This window comes from Molothrus ater, chromosome 6, assembly GCF_012460135.2.
Source record: "Molothrus ater isolate BHLD 08-10-18 breed brown headed cowbird chromosome 6, BPBGC_Mater_1.1, whole genome shotgun sequence".
NCBI lineage: Eukaryota > Metazoa > Chordata > Aves > Passeriformes > Icteridae > Molothrus > Molothrus ater.
In genome coordinates this window covers 38,543,264-38,565,834 of record NC_050483.2, presented here as the reverse complement: position 1 = coordinate 38,565,834, position 22,571 = coordinate 38,543,264, and the positions used below count along the sequence as shown (strand labels likewise).

Genomic DNA, 22,571 nt, shown 5'->3' with positions numbered 1-22,571 from the left:
ATGCTGATAGATATTTTGAAAGCTGTGCCAATGCAGATTAGGCATAATGTTAATAGAAAGTGATGCTAAGGCTACCTTTAAACACCGCAGAAAGCAGTTACCTTTTTATGTAAAAAGTATATTCAGATTCAGAACCTCTGAATTTAGTTTGGAAATGTGTTTTATAGCATCTGAAAGTGGCAAATAAAGGAAGGAATACTAGTTTTCTTATAGTAAGTCTGATACATTAGGCTTCATGACTGCTTTAGAATTAGATGAACATATGGCCTTAATTCCTGATCCATGTAATTCTGAAATGAAGGTCCCTACTAGTAGGAAAGTAAAAGAATTTTTCAAATAACTGTTTGAAGTGCAGCAATATGACACCTCCTCAGAACTTAGAAAGGTTCATAGTGGCATTACTGTTGACATTCTACTGGGCAGAAGGAAGGGAAAAATGAACCCAGGACTGGGGTGACAAATTATACCATTGGAGATGGTGACAAAGATTATAACTACAGTTTGAGTTTCTGGTTTTATCAGAACTCTGCTTTCCCGATAATCAGAGAATCATCATAGAATCATAAAGGTTGGAAGAGATATCTGTGTTAAGTGCAACAATTAACTCAGCACTGGTGAGTCCACCACTAAACCATGACTCTAAGGACCACATCTGCACAGTTTTGAATAAGCAGCTTTCCTAACATGACTGTGGTTTCTACAGTATGTTTTGCTTATGTATCAGACTCTGTGATTCTAATTTACAAGATACTGATGAATTTCAGTGTATTTTAGAACACACCATTCTTTCATCACAGGTTCAAGGCATGGCTGTCACCTCTATGGAGATATGGAGTAAAAGACCAGGTAGCAGACAGCTTCATTATTGGCTACAGGATGCCTGTATAGTTTGTTTCATCTTCTCCAACTTCAGAAGATCTCTATTTAAGAATACTAATTTCTGGAATACATGTATCTAAGATCTGACCCAGGCCCATAAACTGTTCCAGTTTTGAGGTCCTGTAACAGAGTTTAGACAAAACCCTGCAGAACACTGAAATGTGGCACCCTTCAAACTGTAAGACTATGTGGCAGTGTAACTCAGTAAGGAAAAAGCTACCAGGAAGTCAAATGTATCAATCATACAAAATGGGATCTGTTCTGCTATAAGGAAAAACAGATGGGTGAAAACGTTAAGTATTTCTAAAATGCTAAATATGTACAACTACAGAATGGTTAATTAAAAAACATGGATGAGAGGTTCTTGTTGACATGGTCATAGAAGCCTACCACCATGAAAGGGATGATTTCTTGCATACCACAAATGATGAAGTGAAAGCAGCCTAAATGACTGCGAGAATGATACTCCAGATTTGATCACCTGAAACCACAATATGCATTCCAAGAACCTGCTGCATTAATCAGAAACGACACTTCTGGTAATCAGAAGCTGTACCACTGACTGACCTTATGGGAGGACAACTTCTCCCTATCAAAATGAAGCCAAAAAATAGAAGACTCAGCCAAAAGGTTTGAATGACCACATCATCACCAACAAGAAAGAGGGCTGTATGTGGTATATACAAACAGTTGATGTTTGAGATTGTCAGGAATAATCTGGTGCCAAGAGAGATTTGAAAGCTGTCAAATAAAAAGCAACAGATCTGCATGGAATTGTTAGTGGAACACATGAAAGCTGGCATCAAACACCAAGTGTGGATGAGTAATGAATTCCTTAATGGTTAGAACTGAATCAAAGTTCAGTAAACATACCTGCTGTGGTTAAAAGATGCTCAGATGTGCAGAGAACACTGTACACAGAGGGCTGACATGCCAGATGTGCAGTCAGTGAAAGGACAGTCTCAAAGGCACAGGAAGGTGGTATGGCCAGTGCAACCAAGGAAGTGAAGACATGAACTTGGGTATGTCTATTTGTTTCCTTCTATTTGAAAACAACCCAAGGTTTCAATGCTTTCAAAATTCTCGCCTGCAGCAATGTTTTAGTGAACCAAGAGCTGTACAAAAGTCCCTGCCATCTATCCACACAACCACTTAATGTCATCAGAAGCTGAAAATCATGCAAGTACCAATGTTACCAAACATAATTTCTTTTCAACTCCCAGCTAGACATATAAACCAGATTTATCAAACTCTGGAAGCCTGTGTTCTGGGCAACTTCCCTTCCAGTGAAGGGCAAACATCTCATAATTTTATTCTCATGTTTTCCATCAGGGAAAAATATTGTACTATTTGCTTATGGTACACTTAAGCAATTATTCTAACTTTAAGCTCCCTACACCAGATATTTTTGGTCAATGAATAAAAACGTCTATCAGTGTTAAAAAATTAGCTACCAGATGGGAGGAGACTAACAATGTTACTGCATTTGTGAACAACTTTCTGTCAAAACCTACATAACTAAATAAAGCCTACTAGCTAGTCTTGATGGCTAAAAAAATCCAATTAATAAAGCTGGTCACTGATTGTGATACTAGTAGATCAGATTTCTGATTCATGGTCAAATACATACACTAAATAAATTACCTCCTGCCTATAAAGGATACACATAAGCAAACTTCTACACTTCTAAAATGGAATGGACAGTAGATGAAGGAGAAACCCTTTGAGGCATCCCTTAAGGATCTACAGCCGCAAATTATGAAATTGGCTCCAAAGAACAACTGGGTCCAAGGAAACTTCTAATGACTGCTTTAAAGACCAGTCAACAAGTGCTCACATTTTTTTCACTGGGCTTGAGGGGGCATGTTGGTCACTGCAGGATTATATGAGTTATTTTCTCCCTCTCCAGAAATTCAGTTAACTTGGTGGGCTAACTGTCAGAGTCTGTAGCAACAGCTTTTGGAGACACTGTAACTTAAAGATAAATGAACAGAGAAGATTATTATGGAAGTGAAACATGGACAGAATGACTTCTGCAGGAGTTTCTGTGGCCTCGTTTTAGCATTCATTTATGGTACAATGCAACAGCTCACACTGATATCCTCTGAGGTGTATGGTGTTATTTAATAACAACAAGTCATAAAGTGACTAATCATTCTTCTAGCATGGATAAGAGCTGAACAGACTTGTGTCTAACCTCGGTGACATACTTTAAGACCTTGTGATTAAGTGTTTCTGGGTGCAGCAAAAGCAAAGGCTCTGTTCAGTGCAATTAAGATTGCAACTGTGTCTACCCTGTCTGATAAAGAGTCTAGGAAGCAGCAACGGAAGAAAAATGTTTGTGCATTCTTATTCATGTCCAGGTTGTCAGCAGCATGCTCCAAGTTCTACTAGTCTTTTATTTTCACCTCCACTATGCAATTAAAAGCAATTTAATAATGAAAAATTCATCAAACATCCACTCTAAAAATTAATAGTGATCTCATGTGCTTTATAACAAGTTTTATTGACAGGGTAGCAAATTTTTCTCTCACACTGCCCAGGCATTTAAATGAGGGAACATCCTGTGTTAGGGTAGGTACTGATGAGAGAAAGGAATTCATTATGGCTTTCTACAATCTGAACAACTCTTCTGAAAGGTGAGTAAGAGGAATCATTCTTAGAAGAAGAGACCGAAGTACTGAAACAGCTCTTGCACAAAGTTAGAAATTGCTGCTTACTTTGACAAATCCTGTAGTATTTTATCCCCATGGAAGTTATTGGAAGAATAGCATGAAGAACCTTTCAGGATTAGCTGTAACAACATATTATTTGCTGGACATAACCTCCTAGAAGCCTGTTAACTACTCCCATTGGTCCTGAAATGTTCCTTTGGTTTCAGAAAAACAGATACAGGCCATAAGTAAATCCAAGGGCACAGTGTATCTCCTCTCACTGAGAGACATATTTACAATCTACTTCACCCCTTCCATTTCCAAGATGAAGCTGGTATTCTATCTTCAAACACACCTATAAAATCATTTGCAAATGTGACAGCAGTCTTTTTTTCTAGATTGCAGCACATTATATCAGGATGAAAAGCATGATTGCTTTTGGGTTAACTCCACAGAGTGAGCTCTTGAGCTGAGCTTTCACAGGTTGCTATTTTGTTAGATACAGAGGTAACAATGAACATTGGCCAGAGGAATTAATAACAAAATGTCTGAGAAAAGGGTGGATTGCCCAACATATGAATATTGCTGTGGTGATTAATTGAAAAAAAACCTGAAAACCAACCACTCTAAATAAAAAGCAACCTGTACCAAACAACAACACCATAGCGACAGCTGGATCAGTAGCAAGTTTTAAACTCTTTGCAGTTTCTAGTTACTTTGTAGCTAGGAGCTGAAAAAAGGCGTAACACCCATCTCACCAGTGGGCAACACAGCCATTCATCTGCTAGCTACAAAATACAGGCAAACCAGCAGCTCTTCTCCATCAGTCCCACAGCACTGCAGTAACTACAGCACAACAGCCACAAGAGCTGAGGGTGGCAGAGGGGTGTTCTGCATGTGGCTGAGCTTTGACGCACCCCAAACTCACATTCCAGTGGTCCAGTGAATTAATGTCATCTCCTCTGCCCCATGTAAAACTATTATGAAAGGAAGAAATTAATAACTATTAAAATATAAAAAATGTATGCTGAACTGGAATTTGAATACAAGAGATTGAAATCTCTTGGTTTGCCATCACTGATTCAGACAAATTTCCCTGGATTACGTTTCAAAAGCATGTGTCTCTGTTGAAATCAGAGGCTCTATAGCCATAAACCAGCTCTAAACTATTAAACTTATGAAACTTCAGCTCTGAAGCACCAAACCTAAAACCAGTTAGAATTAGTTTTTGCAAATAAAGACCACATCACCTGAAAGGACTTTTTTCCATATTGTATGCCTCAATAGCACGAATAGTATGTGCTTTTCAACAGTAGCAAACATTTTATACTTCATGTTAAGGGTTTTGAAAATTGTTTTAAGCTCTTGTAACATCAGAATCTCTTGTGATGATGCCCTTCATGGATGACAGGTTGACCAGTCAGCTCAACTTGTTTCTGTGGTTGATGTTGTCAAATAGGTATGGAAAAATGGTTTCTACTCGAAGAATCTGGGAAATTCTGGGAATCAAAAAGAACTTAATAAAATTATGAAAGGCATCAAGGAATACTTAAATTAACTATTCTGAAGTGGCTTCTTCACAGTCATCATCACTGGAACAACTACCAAACTGCTATGCATTGAGATTTCCTGCCCTTGACCCGATTCTTACATGTCAGCAGCAAGTAGATGACATCAGGCACAGTTGCTTTACAACATACTGTAGACAAACTTCTGATGGCTCCTTCAGGTCACTTTCTGGGCTCTAACTCTTTTATATTCTTAATAAAACTATGAAAGCATGTAGGATAAATTCTACAAAAAATAACAACTAAAAAGAAAGACAGATATTACAAAAATAAAACCCAATCATAACACAAGATGTAACATCTAAACCAGCCTGAAGGAGATTAACAACCCCTACAAGTTCTAATGACATCATAATTCAATGGAGCAACCTCATTTAGTCAGTAAAGGTCACCTGATTTGTATATCACCATGAAATAGTCCTCTTCTTTTCAAAAGTTTGCCTTAAAGATAAAACTAGTATGTCTTTCTGATCTTTAAAGTAGCTGAATAGCTGGTTTGAGAAGAATATAGTACCTAATCAGAAATTACAAAATAGAGAAGGACTGTAGAAAAAAATAAAGTTTCTTCTCTCTATTTCAGTCAAATCCAGTTAAACATTTTTCATGAAATTTCACATTAAGTTACTGGTTTCATAAGACTTATTTCCTATTCTCCTTCAACTCAGTAAAGAAGACATGTACACTGGCAAAATTTTTATTTTTCTTTAGAAAAAATGTATTAGTGAAAACTCTGAATTTGAAAACTACACACTACAAAGCTAACAATAGTAAAATGAATGAATATTTGAAAAATAATGAAGAAGCAGCAATTCTTCCACTTTTCTAGGTTTAATTGAATCAGTTGTTTCTGTGTATTATGGGAATACATTTATCAGAATCAGTAGAGACCAAATGTTAATTATGAAGGCCAAGCAAAAATGAATAATCTCACATATAGACCTTGACACATTAGAACTGCAAAGCACTCTCAGATCTTATTTTATGAAAATGTACTAAGAGCGCAAATGTATAGACCCTTAGGAAGCAATTATCCCAAAAAGATTTAGCTATAATTCAATGTGAAATATAATAAGAGATTTTAAAAAATGGTTTCACAAAGAAGAGGATTATTTTACTTTAACTATGGAAATAGGGGCCCACATGCTTCTCTGCATGACCTCTGTGCAGCTGTGGGCATTGCCTGGAGGGAAGATTTGAATTGGCTTTTTCAGTCAATTAATACAATCCCCTATGACCAACAAGAATATTACAAAAAGTAGGGGTGCCAGTTTGGTATTGTGGGGCTGAATGGCCCACAATACTATAAGGAATTTTCTATGCAATAAATACCTTAAATATGGAAACTTTAAATCACATACTACTAACATGTACTCAGAGGTTAGTTAAGAAGAGATATCTTAGCAAGATGTGCAGATGTTATATGGCACAGCAAGATGAAATAGCATGTTACAATGTGCACTGCATGCCACCTGTGCCATATGTTTTATTTGTCACATTATCCTCAGGTGTGACATGGAATCTAAATGTGTAAAAAACAAAAATCTGCAAAAGAGTGATTTCATCATCCTTGTGATTTCCAGATCTCAAACCTAGCCAAATTCCTGCCACCGCACATCTCCCACAGTTATAATATGTCTCCCTGCCTCTTTGCCTCACTCCTGACAATGGAGGGCTACTGTCTCAAAGAAGGGTGGCATAGCCCTGTGAACTGATATACTGAAAAATAAATCTGAAAGCTTCCAGATTATTTTACCTAATAGACCCTTATATCAGTGGACTGAAATTGGTTGCTTGTGGATTGCTCTTACACTGTTTTCCTTCCAAGCAACTCACTACTGTGAAATGATTTTAAAAAGTAAAAAAGAAACAATAGCCATTGGGTTTTGTTCTTAAGTGTATTTCAGGGTCCCATAGAGGTAATGATCTCATCTTTTATCACAAACTTTCACACCATCCCTAATCTAGCTGATCGTGTTACTTATTTTATCCAGTTAAGATTGCAAATATCCCTGCACCACAACTGACGTTTACACTTCTGTTACTCCCTTAAGAAAATCCGAAGCAGATCAAACTCCTCATCCAGAGGATACATCTTTTGCCAAACTGAATCAACAGATTGCCTCAATGTTAATTAAGTATAAGAGAATAAGGAAAATGACAGTTTTTTTTAAAAAACTTCCTTGATACAAACTTTCCTGGACAGACTCAGAAGAAATACCTGGATTCCTTCTGCTGGACAGGTTAAAAATACATAGCACAGTTCCCCAGTAAGCATGTGGAGGTGGTTAAAATAAAAGTAATTCCTTGCATTATGGTGACAATAAAAGCTGAGTTGATATTTACCCTGTACCACAGAAACAAATAATGCGTCCCATTTCCCTAAAAATGGACAAATGTCCAGAAGATGCTCTGCAGTGGAGAGGGGACAGGACGGGATGCTTGGGTCTGTACCTGCACTCTGTGTGCAGCCGTGCAAGAGCTACTGAGTGGATACAAGAGGCAGGAGGTGACAGCCAAGAACACAAGGGTTTCACAGGGGCAGTGTGTGGCCTGTCACAGGGCTCTGGCTGGCTGTTTTGTTCTGTGGGAGCTGTGCTGCTGACAGCAGCAGGAGCACCCCAGCCATTTGCAGCCAGCCCCAGAACCCTGACCAAACCCACTCCTAAGTGAGTCACTGACCTGACTTCCCTCCTTACTGGACATCAGTCTTCCAGGCTGTGGCTACACTAAAAGTCGGTGATAAGCTTTTCATTTACATGAGGTCAGGATGCATGCTCATGTGCTGTATATCAAAGCTAACTACCATTGGCAATATTTTATTGCGGCATTTTAAAGTTTTCGAGGTCAAGAATACAACCTGGCCTTTACAAAATATTCCAAAGGACCTGCCCTCACTGTAGGCAACAGTAATTTGAACTGAGACTAACTCTACAGAGCTACAATATTCAAAAAGTTCAACTTTAAAAAAATTGAAAAGCGGTCTTTTTTCTCCCCAGACTCTCATCTCTAAGAGACTATGATCAATTAACCTTTAACTTTGAAAAATAAAAAAATTCCTGTGACAGTCAGAAATGAAATTCTTTAAAGAATAGGTGCTGGGAGAGCAATATCAGGCTTAGAATGAAATCCTAGTAACACTCTGAACTATCAAATCACTTCTTGCTCTGAAAATATAATTATTCTGTAAGCGTTATGTCAGACAATATTAAATGCAAAAAGGATAGCTTAAATAAAACTTTTTTCTAGCAGAAAGCTCTCTGCACAATATTTTCAATGACACAGAAAAAACAAGTCAGCTTGCAATTAATGAAAAACAATACTATGTTCAATAAGTAGCATGCTTGGCAGGCACTTTTGGTGAGACCAGATTTAAAACAATGCTGTTATTGCAGTCAGAAACAGCCCCTGAATGTTTATGATCTCCATTTCTAGTCATCTGATTGCACACCTGATTTTGTAATTTTCACCGTAGATTTTGATGGCAATTATAAACCCATGGAATATATAGCATTTGTGTGGCACACAGCCTTTCTCAATTTATTATTATTATATTTATTGTTTTTCTTAGTGAGAAATGTCAAACTACACAAGGATTTAACTTATTCTTATACTTTGCTTCAGTCATGTTGTTGTATGTATAATGATGTTTCCCAAATAAATTTAAAAAAAATAGAAAAAAGGAGGCAGAGGAAAATCTATCTGTAAGTGAGATACCTTTGGATCTTACTGTCTAAGTGAAACAGTTTTAAAATGACAACACAGTATAAACAGAATAGCTTCTGTATTTGTATTGTATCTCCGCTACCGATAAAAGAGATTTTTAAGAATAAAGTGGCTGAAGAGGTGTGCACAATGCTTGCACATCTTACCTGGCATAGTCTCTCATCCTGGCTAGCAGTGAGATTGCAGGCTATGTAGTTATCAATTCCACTGACATTACAATTTCCCTTTCTCAAAGCAGCAATAACCTGTCACTTTACACTGTCCTTTCTCTGACCCTCTCCCGCCTCTCTGCTCATTTTTATTCTTATTGACAAGACTTATTATTCCTCCTCCCAATTCCAAGTAGCTACCCTTTTGCAAATAGTAGTATCAACTGTGTGGTCACTAGTAGTATCGGTCAACAATGTTATTAATATAGCACACACTGCTGGGAGCAGATCAAACAGCCATGCTTTAAAATATTAGTTTTGCAAAGGTACCACGAGGCAAATAATTGCAGTTTTCTTCACCTTATACAATGTAATATTGCAAGGACAGATCTCAAGAATTTAGTGTTAATTACCAGCCCAATAATTTGGAGGATATGTTATGTTTTTCTTGTTGCTTTCAAACGCAAAATAAAATAAAACCATAACAGAAGGGTGCTGTATCTGTGTTTAAAGAAGCAGTTGTTGGCAAACACCATAGCTCACTTCTGCCGAAATGTACACAACTGATATATGCAGCCCAGAAAGCTGGCACCAGGGGCTTACAACCTTAATTTGCCTGCAAGAAGAAATGGAGATTTACCTTCAGAGCACGTTCTTGATTGTTTTCAGCAGTCATATGTCTCGTGTTGTTTGCTGAAGTCTGGTTCTGCTCTTTCAGATGATGAAGCTCCTGCTCCAGCCGTTTGCACTGCAACGAGGAAAGAATCCCATTAAGGAGAGGAGTGTGGGCATATTTTTTTTCAACAAGCCAAAAGACTTACCGTAAATAACCCCATCACCATTTCTGCAGTAGTGAAAGCATCAGACAAAAGCAAGTTACAATCCCAGACAGTACTAAAGCTACATTTTTAAAATGTGTATCATTATTCAGTTTTTTCCTGGTCCAAAAGTATGCCAAAAACGCTATGTATCAGATAAGATATTTATCAGAATGTTGGGTTGAATTTCTGCTCCTAGTTATGCCAATATATGGCTAGATTTTGGCATTTATGTATTAAGTAAGTAGATGTAAAGGAAAGAATTCATCCTTTTTGAAATGCAAGCAAATGAAAGACCCTCCTCCCAAATCAAGGATCCAGCCTTTTATTAGAAAATATAGATGAAATTTTTAGATTTGTATTTTTCATACTAAGACGTTACAGTAATTCTCCAAGATTGTTTTCTTTAAATATTTAACTTAATGACAAAAAATGAGAAAATTAGCACTTGCTACTGTGTGCCTACACATGTAGACTTACTGCTGTCTGCTGAGCATTTATTTTAATGATTAAAAATCAGCAAGTAAAACCAAATTATATTTTGCTCTTTTTTTATGTTAACTATAAAAGGTCTTGCCCAGTTCCTTGGTTTGAAAGAGCAATTAGTTGTCTGCAGACAGTTCTTTACCTTACAAAACCCCCCCGTTCTTAAAAAAAAAAAAAAAAAAAAGCAGACAAAGTACCAAGAAGACATATGGGAATAACCAAATAACTGTTAGAACTAGGGAAAAGCAGAGTACCAGGAGAAGCATTTTACAAAAATGTATTACAAGCCAGTAGTTTGAATATGATCACCAAAGCCCACAGCTAGTAGACCGTAGGGATGAAAGACAATTAATTGATAAAAAATATTTAAATACATACTTTCTGAAAACACTAGCAAATAAAAAGAATAAGAATTGTGCTATAATGCCCATGTAAGCATTGCTGTCTCAAAAGACCTGGAAATGTCAGTCTTTCATGGTGTCTTGGTGACTGTGGACAACATAGAACTGAACTTCCCATCATATATATGCACCCTATTCCTGAGCAATTCAGTATATTGGACAATGAAGCCTGGCTCGTGTAAACTCTAAAAAAACCAAACTGTGAAACAGAAAGCATCAGAAGTGAAAAAATTACAAATGAGGTCTAAGTAAAATAATGAATGCTACAGGATCTTGAGACAGAAATTTAAAGACATGCCAACACATACAATTCTTAAACACAAAATAAGGCCTAAAAATATACTGCTCATCAGGTATTCAGTATAGTATATAAACCAGAATGATCCAATCCTCTATTTGAATAAATTTTAAACATTTGTAGGAGCCCAAAAGTACTATTAAAAAATCCATATCTGTTATATTTCATTACTTCTGTTAGAAATCTCAGCTTATTTCTAATAGGATTGCCTATTTTAAAGGCAGTGAATTTTTCTGGCCTAGTAAATTCTCTCAATGTCTGTTGTAAACTTTCTTAACATACTTAATGCACTTAATGTTCTTAAGTTTCATTTTTATTGCAAGAAAAAATACATTTTTCCACAGATAGGGTAATACAGAAAAAATATTAAGATACATTTGATTGTAAGTATTTTCATATACTCAAGATATTTAATGTCTGTGTTATCACACATACACACACACACACACACACACACACAAAATCACAAATCACAGAATCCCAGATGTAACTCTTTTTCCATGTCCAGCACGAAAACTATGTGTTTGCAGACATGAAGGTGCTGCTAAAACTATTGAAGAACTAAACACAGACTATGGGGTTTTTTTCTCTAGCAACATTTTTTTCCTTGGCATATGTGATCTAAACACCATTAAAATAAATCAATCAATCACTGCAGGCACTATACATTACATCATGTATGATCACCAGGACACCCCTCTGCTTTGCCAACATTCTTCTTCAAAACAGTGTTTTGAAATCCACAATTTGACAACAACGCAAGTTTATGTAGAGTAAATATTATTTAAAAGACTAAAATCTCAAATCACCTTTAAAACCTGAATTTATAATCATGTTATTGTCTTGATTCCAAAAGGCATGTGAAAATATGCTAAAAGCAAAACCTAACAACATGAATTCATGAGAAAAGATCTTGGTGTACAGAGCAGATTGTACCACTGAGAGCATGGGTGCAATCTTAATTCTGCTCTCCACTCCTGTGAAGACAGGACACTGAAATAAAGAGCAGCAGTGGGACTCAAAGATCTTGCAGAGCACAGAACAAGTAAAGATACAGTAAAGATACAGTAAAGATGCAACACAGGTAACTTAAATGGATAAACCTTCCCATCAAGTCAACCTTGATATGATTACATTTACATCAAACTTAGGAACATTTTGTAATTTCTCTTTCATTTCATTTCTACTAAGAGTGTTGATATCTGAAAAAAAACCCCGGGGCATTTTCAACTAGTATACTGCTTAAATTCCATTTGGTACATCATTGAAAGAAATGGTGATCTAGTTTGACCTTTGCACCTAAGCGTTTTACTATGTTGGAAACAATGCATTAACAGAAGATATTCTGCTTTATTCTTGGCTGTCTAGGAAGAAAAACCTTCAATTAACCTCTTTGTGAAAGCATTATAATAATAGTCTTAAACAGCAACACTATGTATGTCTCAATAAAATTTTGTACTTTACAACTTTGATACTTGAGCTACTTTGGAAATATTAAATCAGCATTCTAAAGGCAAGCACTCCTTTTCATAAGAGCAGAAGCATGTGAAATTTTAGTATAACCTTGCTGTAAAGAAAAGTTTTAAAAATAGAATTTAAAACAATGCAGCCCTTCTATTCATTTGAGCCAACATTTTTTGAATTCTGTGTCACTAGTTGTTAGCAAGGTCCAGTAAAAATAGATGTTCTTTAAAAGAACATGTGTTTTTATTGGTTCACTCTAGGCCTCTAAAATGCCAACAGCTGCAAGTAAGGAACTGAATTTCCTTCTAAAAACATATATAAAAATACTTTTTGGAGCACAGTGAAGAGAAGACATCATCCAACTTGGTACTGACAAAAAGCAAATGTTGGATGCATCCTTTTAAGAAAGCTGAAAGCTAAAGGAAGTGTTTAATTTGAGATACTATGTCTAAATTCTGTTATCTCAAACTTGCAAAAACTCACACTTGGGAAAACTTCAAACAGACAATATATCTTGTGCAACACAGGTTACCTAAACATCAGATCTGAGGTTTCATTGTGCCCCTAAATGCAAATTCTCATGAGTTCAATGTGTTATGAAACATGGGCGGTCAATTGAGAAAACTGCTTCTCTACCTCAGATATTTGAGTACATCAAGGAATACAGGAGCAGTGTGGACACATCTCAATGAGAAAATGTCTTGACCAGAACACTGATGACCTTGCCAAGTAAAGGATATTAAAGCCTCAGAAATGGGAACATAATTTTATAAAGGTATCACACAAACAATTCACTAAGAATTAACTTTACTGTGTGGTCTACTGTGTGCATTCACAGTTCTGTAGCTGAAGAGGCAATGTAGACAATTGAAGGTACAAAAAACCCACCCAAAAATCAATCCTGACAAAAATTTCCTCTCTTCTTTCAAACCCACATATCTGTTCTCCTCTCTGAAAGTATTTCCCCCAAAAAGTCTCCTTAGCTAGCCTGAATCAGGTGATAATGTACTTGACAGATAGTGAACCTCATTAAACCTACTCCAAGTGTTCCTTGAGCAACCATCACTGCCCAGCTCAGTACAACATCATCCATTCCCAGCAACAGGACCTCAATCTTCTCTTTAACTGCATTTCCACCATGCAACTCTTCTAAATGCATGCAATCTCTTGAAACAAATACCTCTGTACTCACCATAGGATATATCACAAGCAGCAAATACACAAAATGAAAAGCAAAGCAGGTAACATACCAAAAGGATAAGAAGAGATTCAGCCAGGAAAGCAAGGATAGAAAGCAAGTAAACACATCCTTCCCTCCCATCTTAAAATGTAAATGATTAGGCTACTGTTGAGTCTTTTTTAATGAGCATCAGGTAACATGATTCAGCAGAATGAGGATGTTTGTGAGAGGCACTGGTTCAACCTGCAGTGGGCGCTGACCCCTTTCAGTGACTCCCCAGGTGGGAGTGTTGGAACACCAAAGGGAAAATCCAGACAAATTGAAAAAGGAGCATCTGCTAAAAGGGACACTGATAGAGAGGTCAAGAAATGGACCAGGAGAATATCACTGAGTAAAATCCATGAGGCCCACCCAGAAAGCGACTGTTAAAAGACAGCCTCAGCTCCAGTTATACAAAAGGAGTAAAGATGGTTTACCTTGAATCAAGTATTTCAGAAGATAGAAAAATCAATGCAAATAACCACTTAATAGTGTTTGGCCTTTACTAGAAAATGAGGTTGCATTAACATATCAAACATAACTTTAGCACTTGTATAAACAAATCATCTTTAACATGCTGTCAGCTTTTCAGCATTTTCTTCTTCAACTTGTACCGGTAACATGTTAACATAGTGTTACAGTGCCTGCCACATCTACACAGATTGATGAGTTATTTTTTGATTGTTATTTAACATGATCCTTCAGTGAGGTATTCTCAAAGTAAAAGGTTCAGACATTACACAAAACTAAAGAAAAACCTGCAAGGCCATTGGAGAAATAATGTTAGTAAGGACAAAGATGGAATACAGCAAAGTAAAACATCGAGCAGAGGGGCCTCCTGTCCCCACCCATGTGGTCCCTTGTGTAGTTTGTATGAAGACACCTATCCCCAGAGGCTTCATGGAGAAGCCTGTTTAACTCTGCAGATCTTAGGTCAATCAGGCTGCTTTCAAAATGTTCAAATTTTGCTACACCAGGGTCCCTCGCTTTCATCTCATTGAACTGGGATGGTAATTTCAGATGAATTTCTCATTTTGTATTTCAGCACAGATTTGACCCAGGAAAGGGTACTGTGACACTACCTGGCTCAGGAAGCAACAGCCAAAACTGAATATAACAGAAAACCATAACACTTCCTTACTATAAATGCAGTCCTGGTGGCTATTTAATCCCATTACATCTATATTTGATTTTAATATTACTGTATGGCATATAATATTTTTCATTGCCTTTCATTAAAAGGAATCCAAACTAACCTCTCCTGAACTTATGGAAATATGCTAGAGGAAAAAAAGTCAACACATTATGCCATTTATATGCTAGGGAAAAAGGAAAGGAATTGATTTGTCTCTGTTATTAAAGGTACGGGGGTCAAAGTCTAATGAAACAAATGTACTAATATGAGGCAAAATTCTACACTAAGTTCTTTCCTCAGTTCTGAATATTATTTGATTGTCTTATTCAATTAGTACATAGGAAAGATAATATTTCATTAGAATACATTTGTTTATCTAAAATCCTTATCAAAACTTGCAGTGCTTACAAACTTGAAAATCATCACTGGCATAAAACACAGAAGAGTACACTTGAGGAGCTTGCTGAAAAAAGCCACAGTGCCTAGACAGAGGCACTGTAACGTGCTTGTTCCTCTGCTGACCTGAGTGAGGTCAGGCTGGTGAGGCAGGTGGATCTTTGGTCCAATTTGATCGCACTAGTCAGTCGCAGGAGGCCTCCCTAGTTTAAAAATACATAATCTCACTCTCCCACCAATAGCTTAATTCTGTCATTAAACTTAAGGTAACATATTTTTATTCAAGTCACGCAAAAATCAAAAGTGAGTGCTAAGTCACTCACTCTGGGTCAGCCAGTGCATAATGACTTGATTGCATATCAGTGCCTTCACTTCAAACACTGAGTACTCTGCCACATTCTGTGGACTTCTATGCACGAAGACTTTGCTCAACTGCAATTCTCAATTACTGAAGTAGTGTGAAATAAAAATAACCTAGCTCCTACTGAATAACTTGGGAAAATGGCTTAGGTTCTCCAAATTCTGGGAAAGTCAGAGTCCATCTGAACGGCAGAACTATTTTCCCACATGCATTTCTTTCCTTTACGCATTTTAAATAAAATGTTCAATGAGAAAAGTAAGTGACACACCATACATTGATGGAAAATGCAACAATACCACTGAAAGATAAGTTTATGGGGTACTGAGATCCTACTACTACACAGCACAATACTTCCTGAAGTGATAAAGTGCATCTATTATTTGAAATTAGTTAACACATATTCATTGCAGTGAACAAGTGAAGTACAAATAATTATTCCAGACACGAAATATGAAAAAGATGAAGAAACATACTTTTTCACCTGTTATATTTTTGAAGTCTTCACCTGTGGAAACCTAAATGCAATAAATAAGCATGTGAAGCAAACAAAACCCATTCAACTGATTCTTCTCTTAGTCAGTTGTTTTGTTTCACCTTTTCTTACTTTGTGTATAATGATCTGTACTTCAGACTGGCTCCCAGCTCACATATGCCAAATGGAACGCAAGCGTTCTCACTCTGACTGCCCTTCTTCCCCCTCCCCTCAGTATTTTTTTTTAACAGTCTGCCCCTTGTCCCAAATTCATCACAATTTCTGGAGAGGCAAACATCTTGCACCACTTGGATGCTATACACTCTTTCCTTTGCAGACAAAAATAATACCAAAGTCATCCAGTCAAAACACAAACCAACCTTTGGTGTCACTGTGAATTATGTACTTTGAACTGCAGATGTTTGGAAGCACTTATATAAATAGAATTTATCCTTTTTTTCTAAAGTAATAATTTTAAAAGAAATAAAGAAATAAAATAGTTTCTACATAATAATCACTAGAAAAATTTTCCTTTAAATTATGATTTTGTATTAAAGTTTTCTAACTTCTGAGAAAAATTACTTCAAAGTTTTGGCAAACCATCAACAAATGTGTTTGAATGATTATTTATACAATGCCCAGCAGCTTAGAACTACTGGAATTTCAAGAAAAAAAAGTGTTTTTGTAGAGTTTAGGCCTCAGAAACACACGCATCTTTAAAAAGTTATATTCTATTAGCAAGAGAAACACTTCGATCTAAATGCTGCCTTTATTTTTTTTGTTTTTTTGGTAGCAATGCAATGGTGTCTTGTTTCAAAAAGCTACAAAAAGAAATGCATCAAAGTACAAATAAAACATTTTTGTTTTCTTTGTCACTATGAGCCAGCTGCAACCTGCAGCATTAAGGCAGATAATATGCTTTAAGCATGACTAGGTTTCCTCCTACCATTCCTCTCCCTGTCTATTTCTGAACACTTCAAATGCAGCAAAACAAGTTTTCATTTATTTTCGTTTTAATGGTTAAAGGAACTGTAAGTGTACAGTAAAAAATTCAGAAAATTTAGACCATGAAATTTAACTGCTGACACCCTTCATGTGAACCATCCTTACACGTGCAGTGATTCCACAGCACTGAGCAGCACTGATACCCACCCAACTGCATTCTCTACATAGTCTTACTTCCCTGCAATGATGATATTTCAAAGATCAAAACAACTCTGATCTACTTTTCAGTGAATTCAGCACACAAAGACTTTCTTAATCAATGAAACTCATCATAAAAATGTGAAAGAAATAGAGAAAGGAAAAGGTGACGTTCCTGAGCTGTGTGTGACTCACAGGTCATTCAAGCACGGTTCCTGTGCTGGCTGTGCACTGGATGACCACGCCTGTGCTAACAGGGGCTGCTGACAAACACCTGATCTGCAGGAGGAAACAGAAGCAGGAGCTGCTGAAGCCACATAACTGGGTCACCTTCACATTTTCCTGTGTCCACTGCATATAAGTTACCAAACTTACCTCATCTCTAGTTGTTTCTAATCAAAACACAAACCTAGTAACCTGGTGTCAAACATTTATTCATGAGGTTGTACTGGGTCTGAAAGCAAGCAAAAATGCATTCAACTAAACTAAGAGTGTTTTTTTCCTAATTGCCTGTCATATATAAATAAGCAACTTCTGCTTTACATCAAAGTCACATTACTAATTCAATTTTTTAATTTCATGCCTATAAGTCTAATAAATAATGTATAAACTAAGCATGTAAGCAGATGAGTAGTACACAAGTAGGACGCCTGCTCACGCCCCACTGCAGAGTTTCAGAAAGACTAGACACTGTCACAGTACAATGACATTATAATTCACATGTCACTGTTATATTTAAAAGCAAAGGAAACTACCAATACTCCCAAATAATTCAGGAAAGGGAAAACACTAATTTAAATTTTATCGCAAGAGCAGAAGAGCACTCACTAGCCAAGATTATCTTTTAAAAGTATTGTCAAAAAATTAAAGAGTCTCAACTAGCTAAATTCTAAATCACTGAATAAAGGTCTGCAAGTATAGTAACAGTTAGACTAGGATCAGTTTTGCTTTCAATGGACACTTAGTAAGCCCAGCATACTGATACAAGAGATTTCAGAGAAGAAACTTCTGCATAGAAAATAATTCAGAGTAATTAACTTCAACATCTTTAAAGACATTTAAAGAATAAAATTACACAACACCCAAGAGGTTTTGGAATAAATCTGCCATTTAAGCAGAACATGCATTAATATACCTCTTACATGAAAACCAAGACCTAAATACCCTGCTGACTACCTGAAATAATTTCTACCATCGTTAAGGACTAAGGAGTACTGCAAGAAAGGTCACCAAGAAGCAAGTCAAAGCATGCGAATATTAAAGTATTATTCTGATCTTATTTTATTTATGGTCTTAGCGTGCATTTTCCAAATCAATGCAAATCCCACATACTCATTTGCCAGGCAGCTTTGGTCAAGGATTATGTGTTACTAATGGATGGAACACAAATTTCAGAAAGACATAAACTATATTTTTAAATAACTTTAAAAAAGAAATTTACTTCTCGTCCTTTTTTGCTGAAAGGAGGAAGCATAAGTCTTCCCTCTCCAAGTTCCTTAGCTTTTCCCTCCTTCAAATGCAACATCTTTGTTCCCTTCTTTTGCATGGCAGAATGTACATCCAATGTACATTCTAATTCTCAGTTCTTGTCTTGGCCTGAATAAGGTTCACTTCACTACACCACTTCATTTTTTGTCTACATTTTTACTTCACCTTTTTACCATACATATGCTCTTTATTACATGATTTGTCCTTAATTATACTCATAAATAATTATGTTGTAACTTTTCGTAAACACTGACTACTCACTTTTTCCAACACTCAAATCAAATTAGTACATAGCATTTTCTTGTTTTGTGGGATGACAAATTAGCATACAAAGTTTAAGAATCTTAATCAACTAGCAAGATCATGTCAGAACTGGGATTACTACACCCCAAACCTTTGCTTTATTGACCTGACCAAATGACATGGAGCTATTGCTTCATGTGGCCACATGTTGTGCTGGTTCCTCAGAACAGTCAGCACCATTACAACCAAATAGCCTGTGGCCAAGAGACAGCTTGTGTTTGACAAGAAAGCTGACAATTGCTTTTGTTTAAAGCCTTTCCCTCACCCTCACTTCATAATCTGCAGTGCTGGCACTCAAACAATGTATATAGTAGAACAGAGGTAGTGAAAATGTGAAAGCTGCATGAAAAGGAGAAATTTTAGAAATATTTTCCAACTTTTCCAACTAGATCTAGAAATTATGAATCTGATTTGCCAATATAGGCAAGGCACTCAGCTGCAGACTGAGATTATGTTTTTTAGAAATACAACCTTGTTTAATTGAATGTAACCAATATTAGTTGACAAGAAAACAAAATTTGGTAAGCAATCTGTCATTCTAATGAGCTGGTTTTCAAATAATCTTCAATGGATTTTTGTAAAATCCATATGCAAACAAAGCTATTGCTGAAACATTAAGTTGGCATTTACTGCACAAAAGGACAGGAATACTTCTGGTCCATCTTTAAATATCATCACATTTTTCAAGAAAATAGTATCATGGATCACTGTATAGATGGCAGAGTTTTAAAATCTTTTTATTCTGCTATTTATTCTGTTATTGCAGGTGTATCTTGTAGTAGATACTGTCTGTTTATCCTGGTAAATTTTATACTCTCAACTGAGCCATCAGTTGCTTAAGTAGCAATTCTTTAATATTTTCTGGTGCATAATATGTCCACACAAAACTTGTTTGACATGTAATAATAGCTACTTTAAACTAGAGATTATTACAAAATAAAACAACAAGTAGGTAGGTGAAAACACAAACTTCTGTAGGTAAGTCAGCACTTTTCAAATAAATCATCCCAATCTGTAGTATTTGTTCTTTTTCCATGGATTTTTAGGAAACTTGAATAGTGAAGGACGTAACTATGAGAAAGCAATATTAATGGAGTGTTTTAACTAAGTATAAGGGTGAAAATGAAGAAACTAATTACAAATCTTCAAATGTCATTGTGAAAACACTTTCTGTCTCATTAATACAAAGTAATAGCAAATAGAGCTAGGTAACAGAAAATGCATAAATTGTATTCTAGATAGCTTTTATAGGTTTTTTATATGCACTAAAAAGTGGAATGAAAATAATTTTAAAAAATCAATAAATTAATCAGCTTTGCATGAACTTTAAATAAATCATATATAGAATACAAAGGCATCCCGCAAAGAAAGATTCAAGAAAGTAAACCAAAGCTCTGCAAAACTAAAACAAAACCACACATTTAGAAATGATATATTTTTGAGCTTTGGTAATACAGAGAAATGCCTGTATGATTTTGGTATATGAATAAGACTTTGCAAACATGAAATAGCAGTTAAATCTGAAGATACTATCTTTGTAACAAAATTTAGCTTTAGCTTCATCAAGGTGTTTTATAGATATCAGTGTAACTAGATACCCAAATAGATGCACCTTCTCAAGTGGGCTGATTCTGCAGCTTTGAATAACAGTCACCTAAAAGCTTTCAGATATGTTACTGAAAAGCAAGAAATGCTTAAACCTAAAATCAGCTGCCTTTGACCTGTGCAATTACCAACACTGCTCTCATCCCGCAATTCCATTCTTCATGTATAGGGGATAGGACACCCTGAGGGGAGAAAAAAATTAAGAAAAACACAAAGACAGAAGAATGTTATGAGAACATCTAAAAGCAAAGTGATAGGTCTGCTTGCCAAAACAAACAAAACGGGTAAAATGCATGACTACTGCTGAGAAGAGTAGAGATACCATAGAAGACACCATACAAGACATAAGGAGAACATGTAAGGAGAGACACAGCTGCTGGCTGGCCAAACAGTAGAAGGCCAGCTGATGGAATGATTTAGCATAAGGTATTAACCATAATTTTGGTGTTTCTTCCTAAAGGCCGGCACTGGATGCTCTCCTTTTCACAGTGAGTCTTTCAAGACTTGTTTTTCAGACTAAGATTCAGTTGAAGTCCTAACACTTTGATTGTGAATAGAAGCCCAAGCAATGAGGCTGAAAGAATGCCTCTAGATTAAGAAAGAAAAACTTTGTCTTAAAGATGAAGGAATTAAACTCACAGAGAGGCCTGGTGTTCACTCCCATACTGAATACAAGACCACTTTCAGGAAAAAAATAGTGAAAACTATTGTTTCCTAACATTGCTTGGATCTGTAATACCATCTCTGAAATAAGAAAATCCTCACCATGATTCTTACAAGACTTGAAAGAAATTTTATCTATTGGTGAAAAGTCATCTCAAGAGACAATGAGGAGTAAAGTGTTCATAGCCATTCTTTTGACAGAGAGCTTTACACTGTATTTTGGGGTTTCTCTAATCTTTGATAATACTTCTGCAGATAGCAGAGAAAGATGTTACAGCTAATTAAGAAATAAGCAACAGCATAACTGAAAGATGACCAATTACTGATGCAAAAATGTCATTATATATATATAAAAACTTATATTTACATATTTATAGGTAGTAATTAATAAATAATAGGTAATGTTAAAATTGCTCTCTCTCAAAAGATAGTTATCAATTCTGTTATTAACAATATAACATGCACATTCATAAGCATTACTGCATCAATATTTTAGACCAATTAAATACTTTGTAGTTAGACACTTGCATTCTGTATTTCTGATAACAACTCCAGAACTGCAAAAAGTTGTCATACTTGCATGATTTAATATGCTCTTCATCTGTGATAATTTTTATTTTGTTATAGCTACAAGTGTACTTTTTACATAGTCACAGCTTCTTAAGGGCCTTTAAGTATTTCTACGTATTTGTATTGTGTAATTTAAAGAAGCATTTTCAATACAAAAGTAAACTATAAATGAAAATTATGTTTTGTGCTTCATATTTAACAGCAAATCAAAAACATGACTGTAAAGAATGACAACAAAGCATTAACATCAGAACACATTAAAAAGTTCCCTTACTAGAGCATCTTACAATCACAAGCAGACTACATGCAATAGGAAAGCCTGTCCTTCATTTGCAATAGAGGGTAATGGAAGCTAAATTTTTCTTGTGCTCAAGCAACTCAGCTTGAAAAATAATTAACAGTGAATAAACAGAACATGGAAAAGAGGCTAAATCCTAGATACTCACAATCTGAAGCACGAAATAGTAAAGCCATACAACAAACAAATGTAGACATACTTGGTGAACCAGACAAAGATAAGTTACTGCTACTGTGAAATCTCTCTTTCATAAAGAGAATATTGATAGATTTTCTTGTGCCTTTTTTTCTTGTCAGGATCACTATACACTTTAAGGCAGAATATGTAGAATAATTTCATCAAGCCTAAGGACTTGGACAAATTAACTAACAACTTCACAATCAAAAAAAGGGTCATGATATTCAGACCAAGCCAAGAGAGAAAACTGCCATTTTGGTAATTGTTACCTGATTATTTAAAAACAGTTAAAAATCTAGAA

The 22,571-nt window shown here is 35.9% G+C and overlaps 1 protein-coding gene across 1 annotated transcript in view; it reads right to left on the bottom strand.

Moving 5' to 3' along the window:
- Positions 1-22,571, bottom strand: part of MIPOL1 (mirror-image polydactyly 1) — a 186,844-nt gene that overhangs the window by 86,546 nt on the left and 77,727 nt on the right. Inside the window, exon 12 of the mRNA XM_036384706.2 lies at positions 9,614-9,721. Coding sequence (XP_036240599.1) covers positions 9,614-9,721 — 108 coding nt within the window. The remainder of the gene's footprint in view (positions 1-9,613; positions 9,722-22,571) is intronic.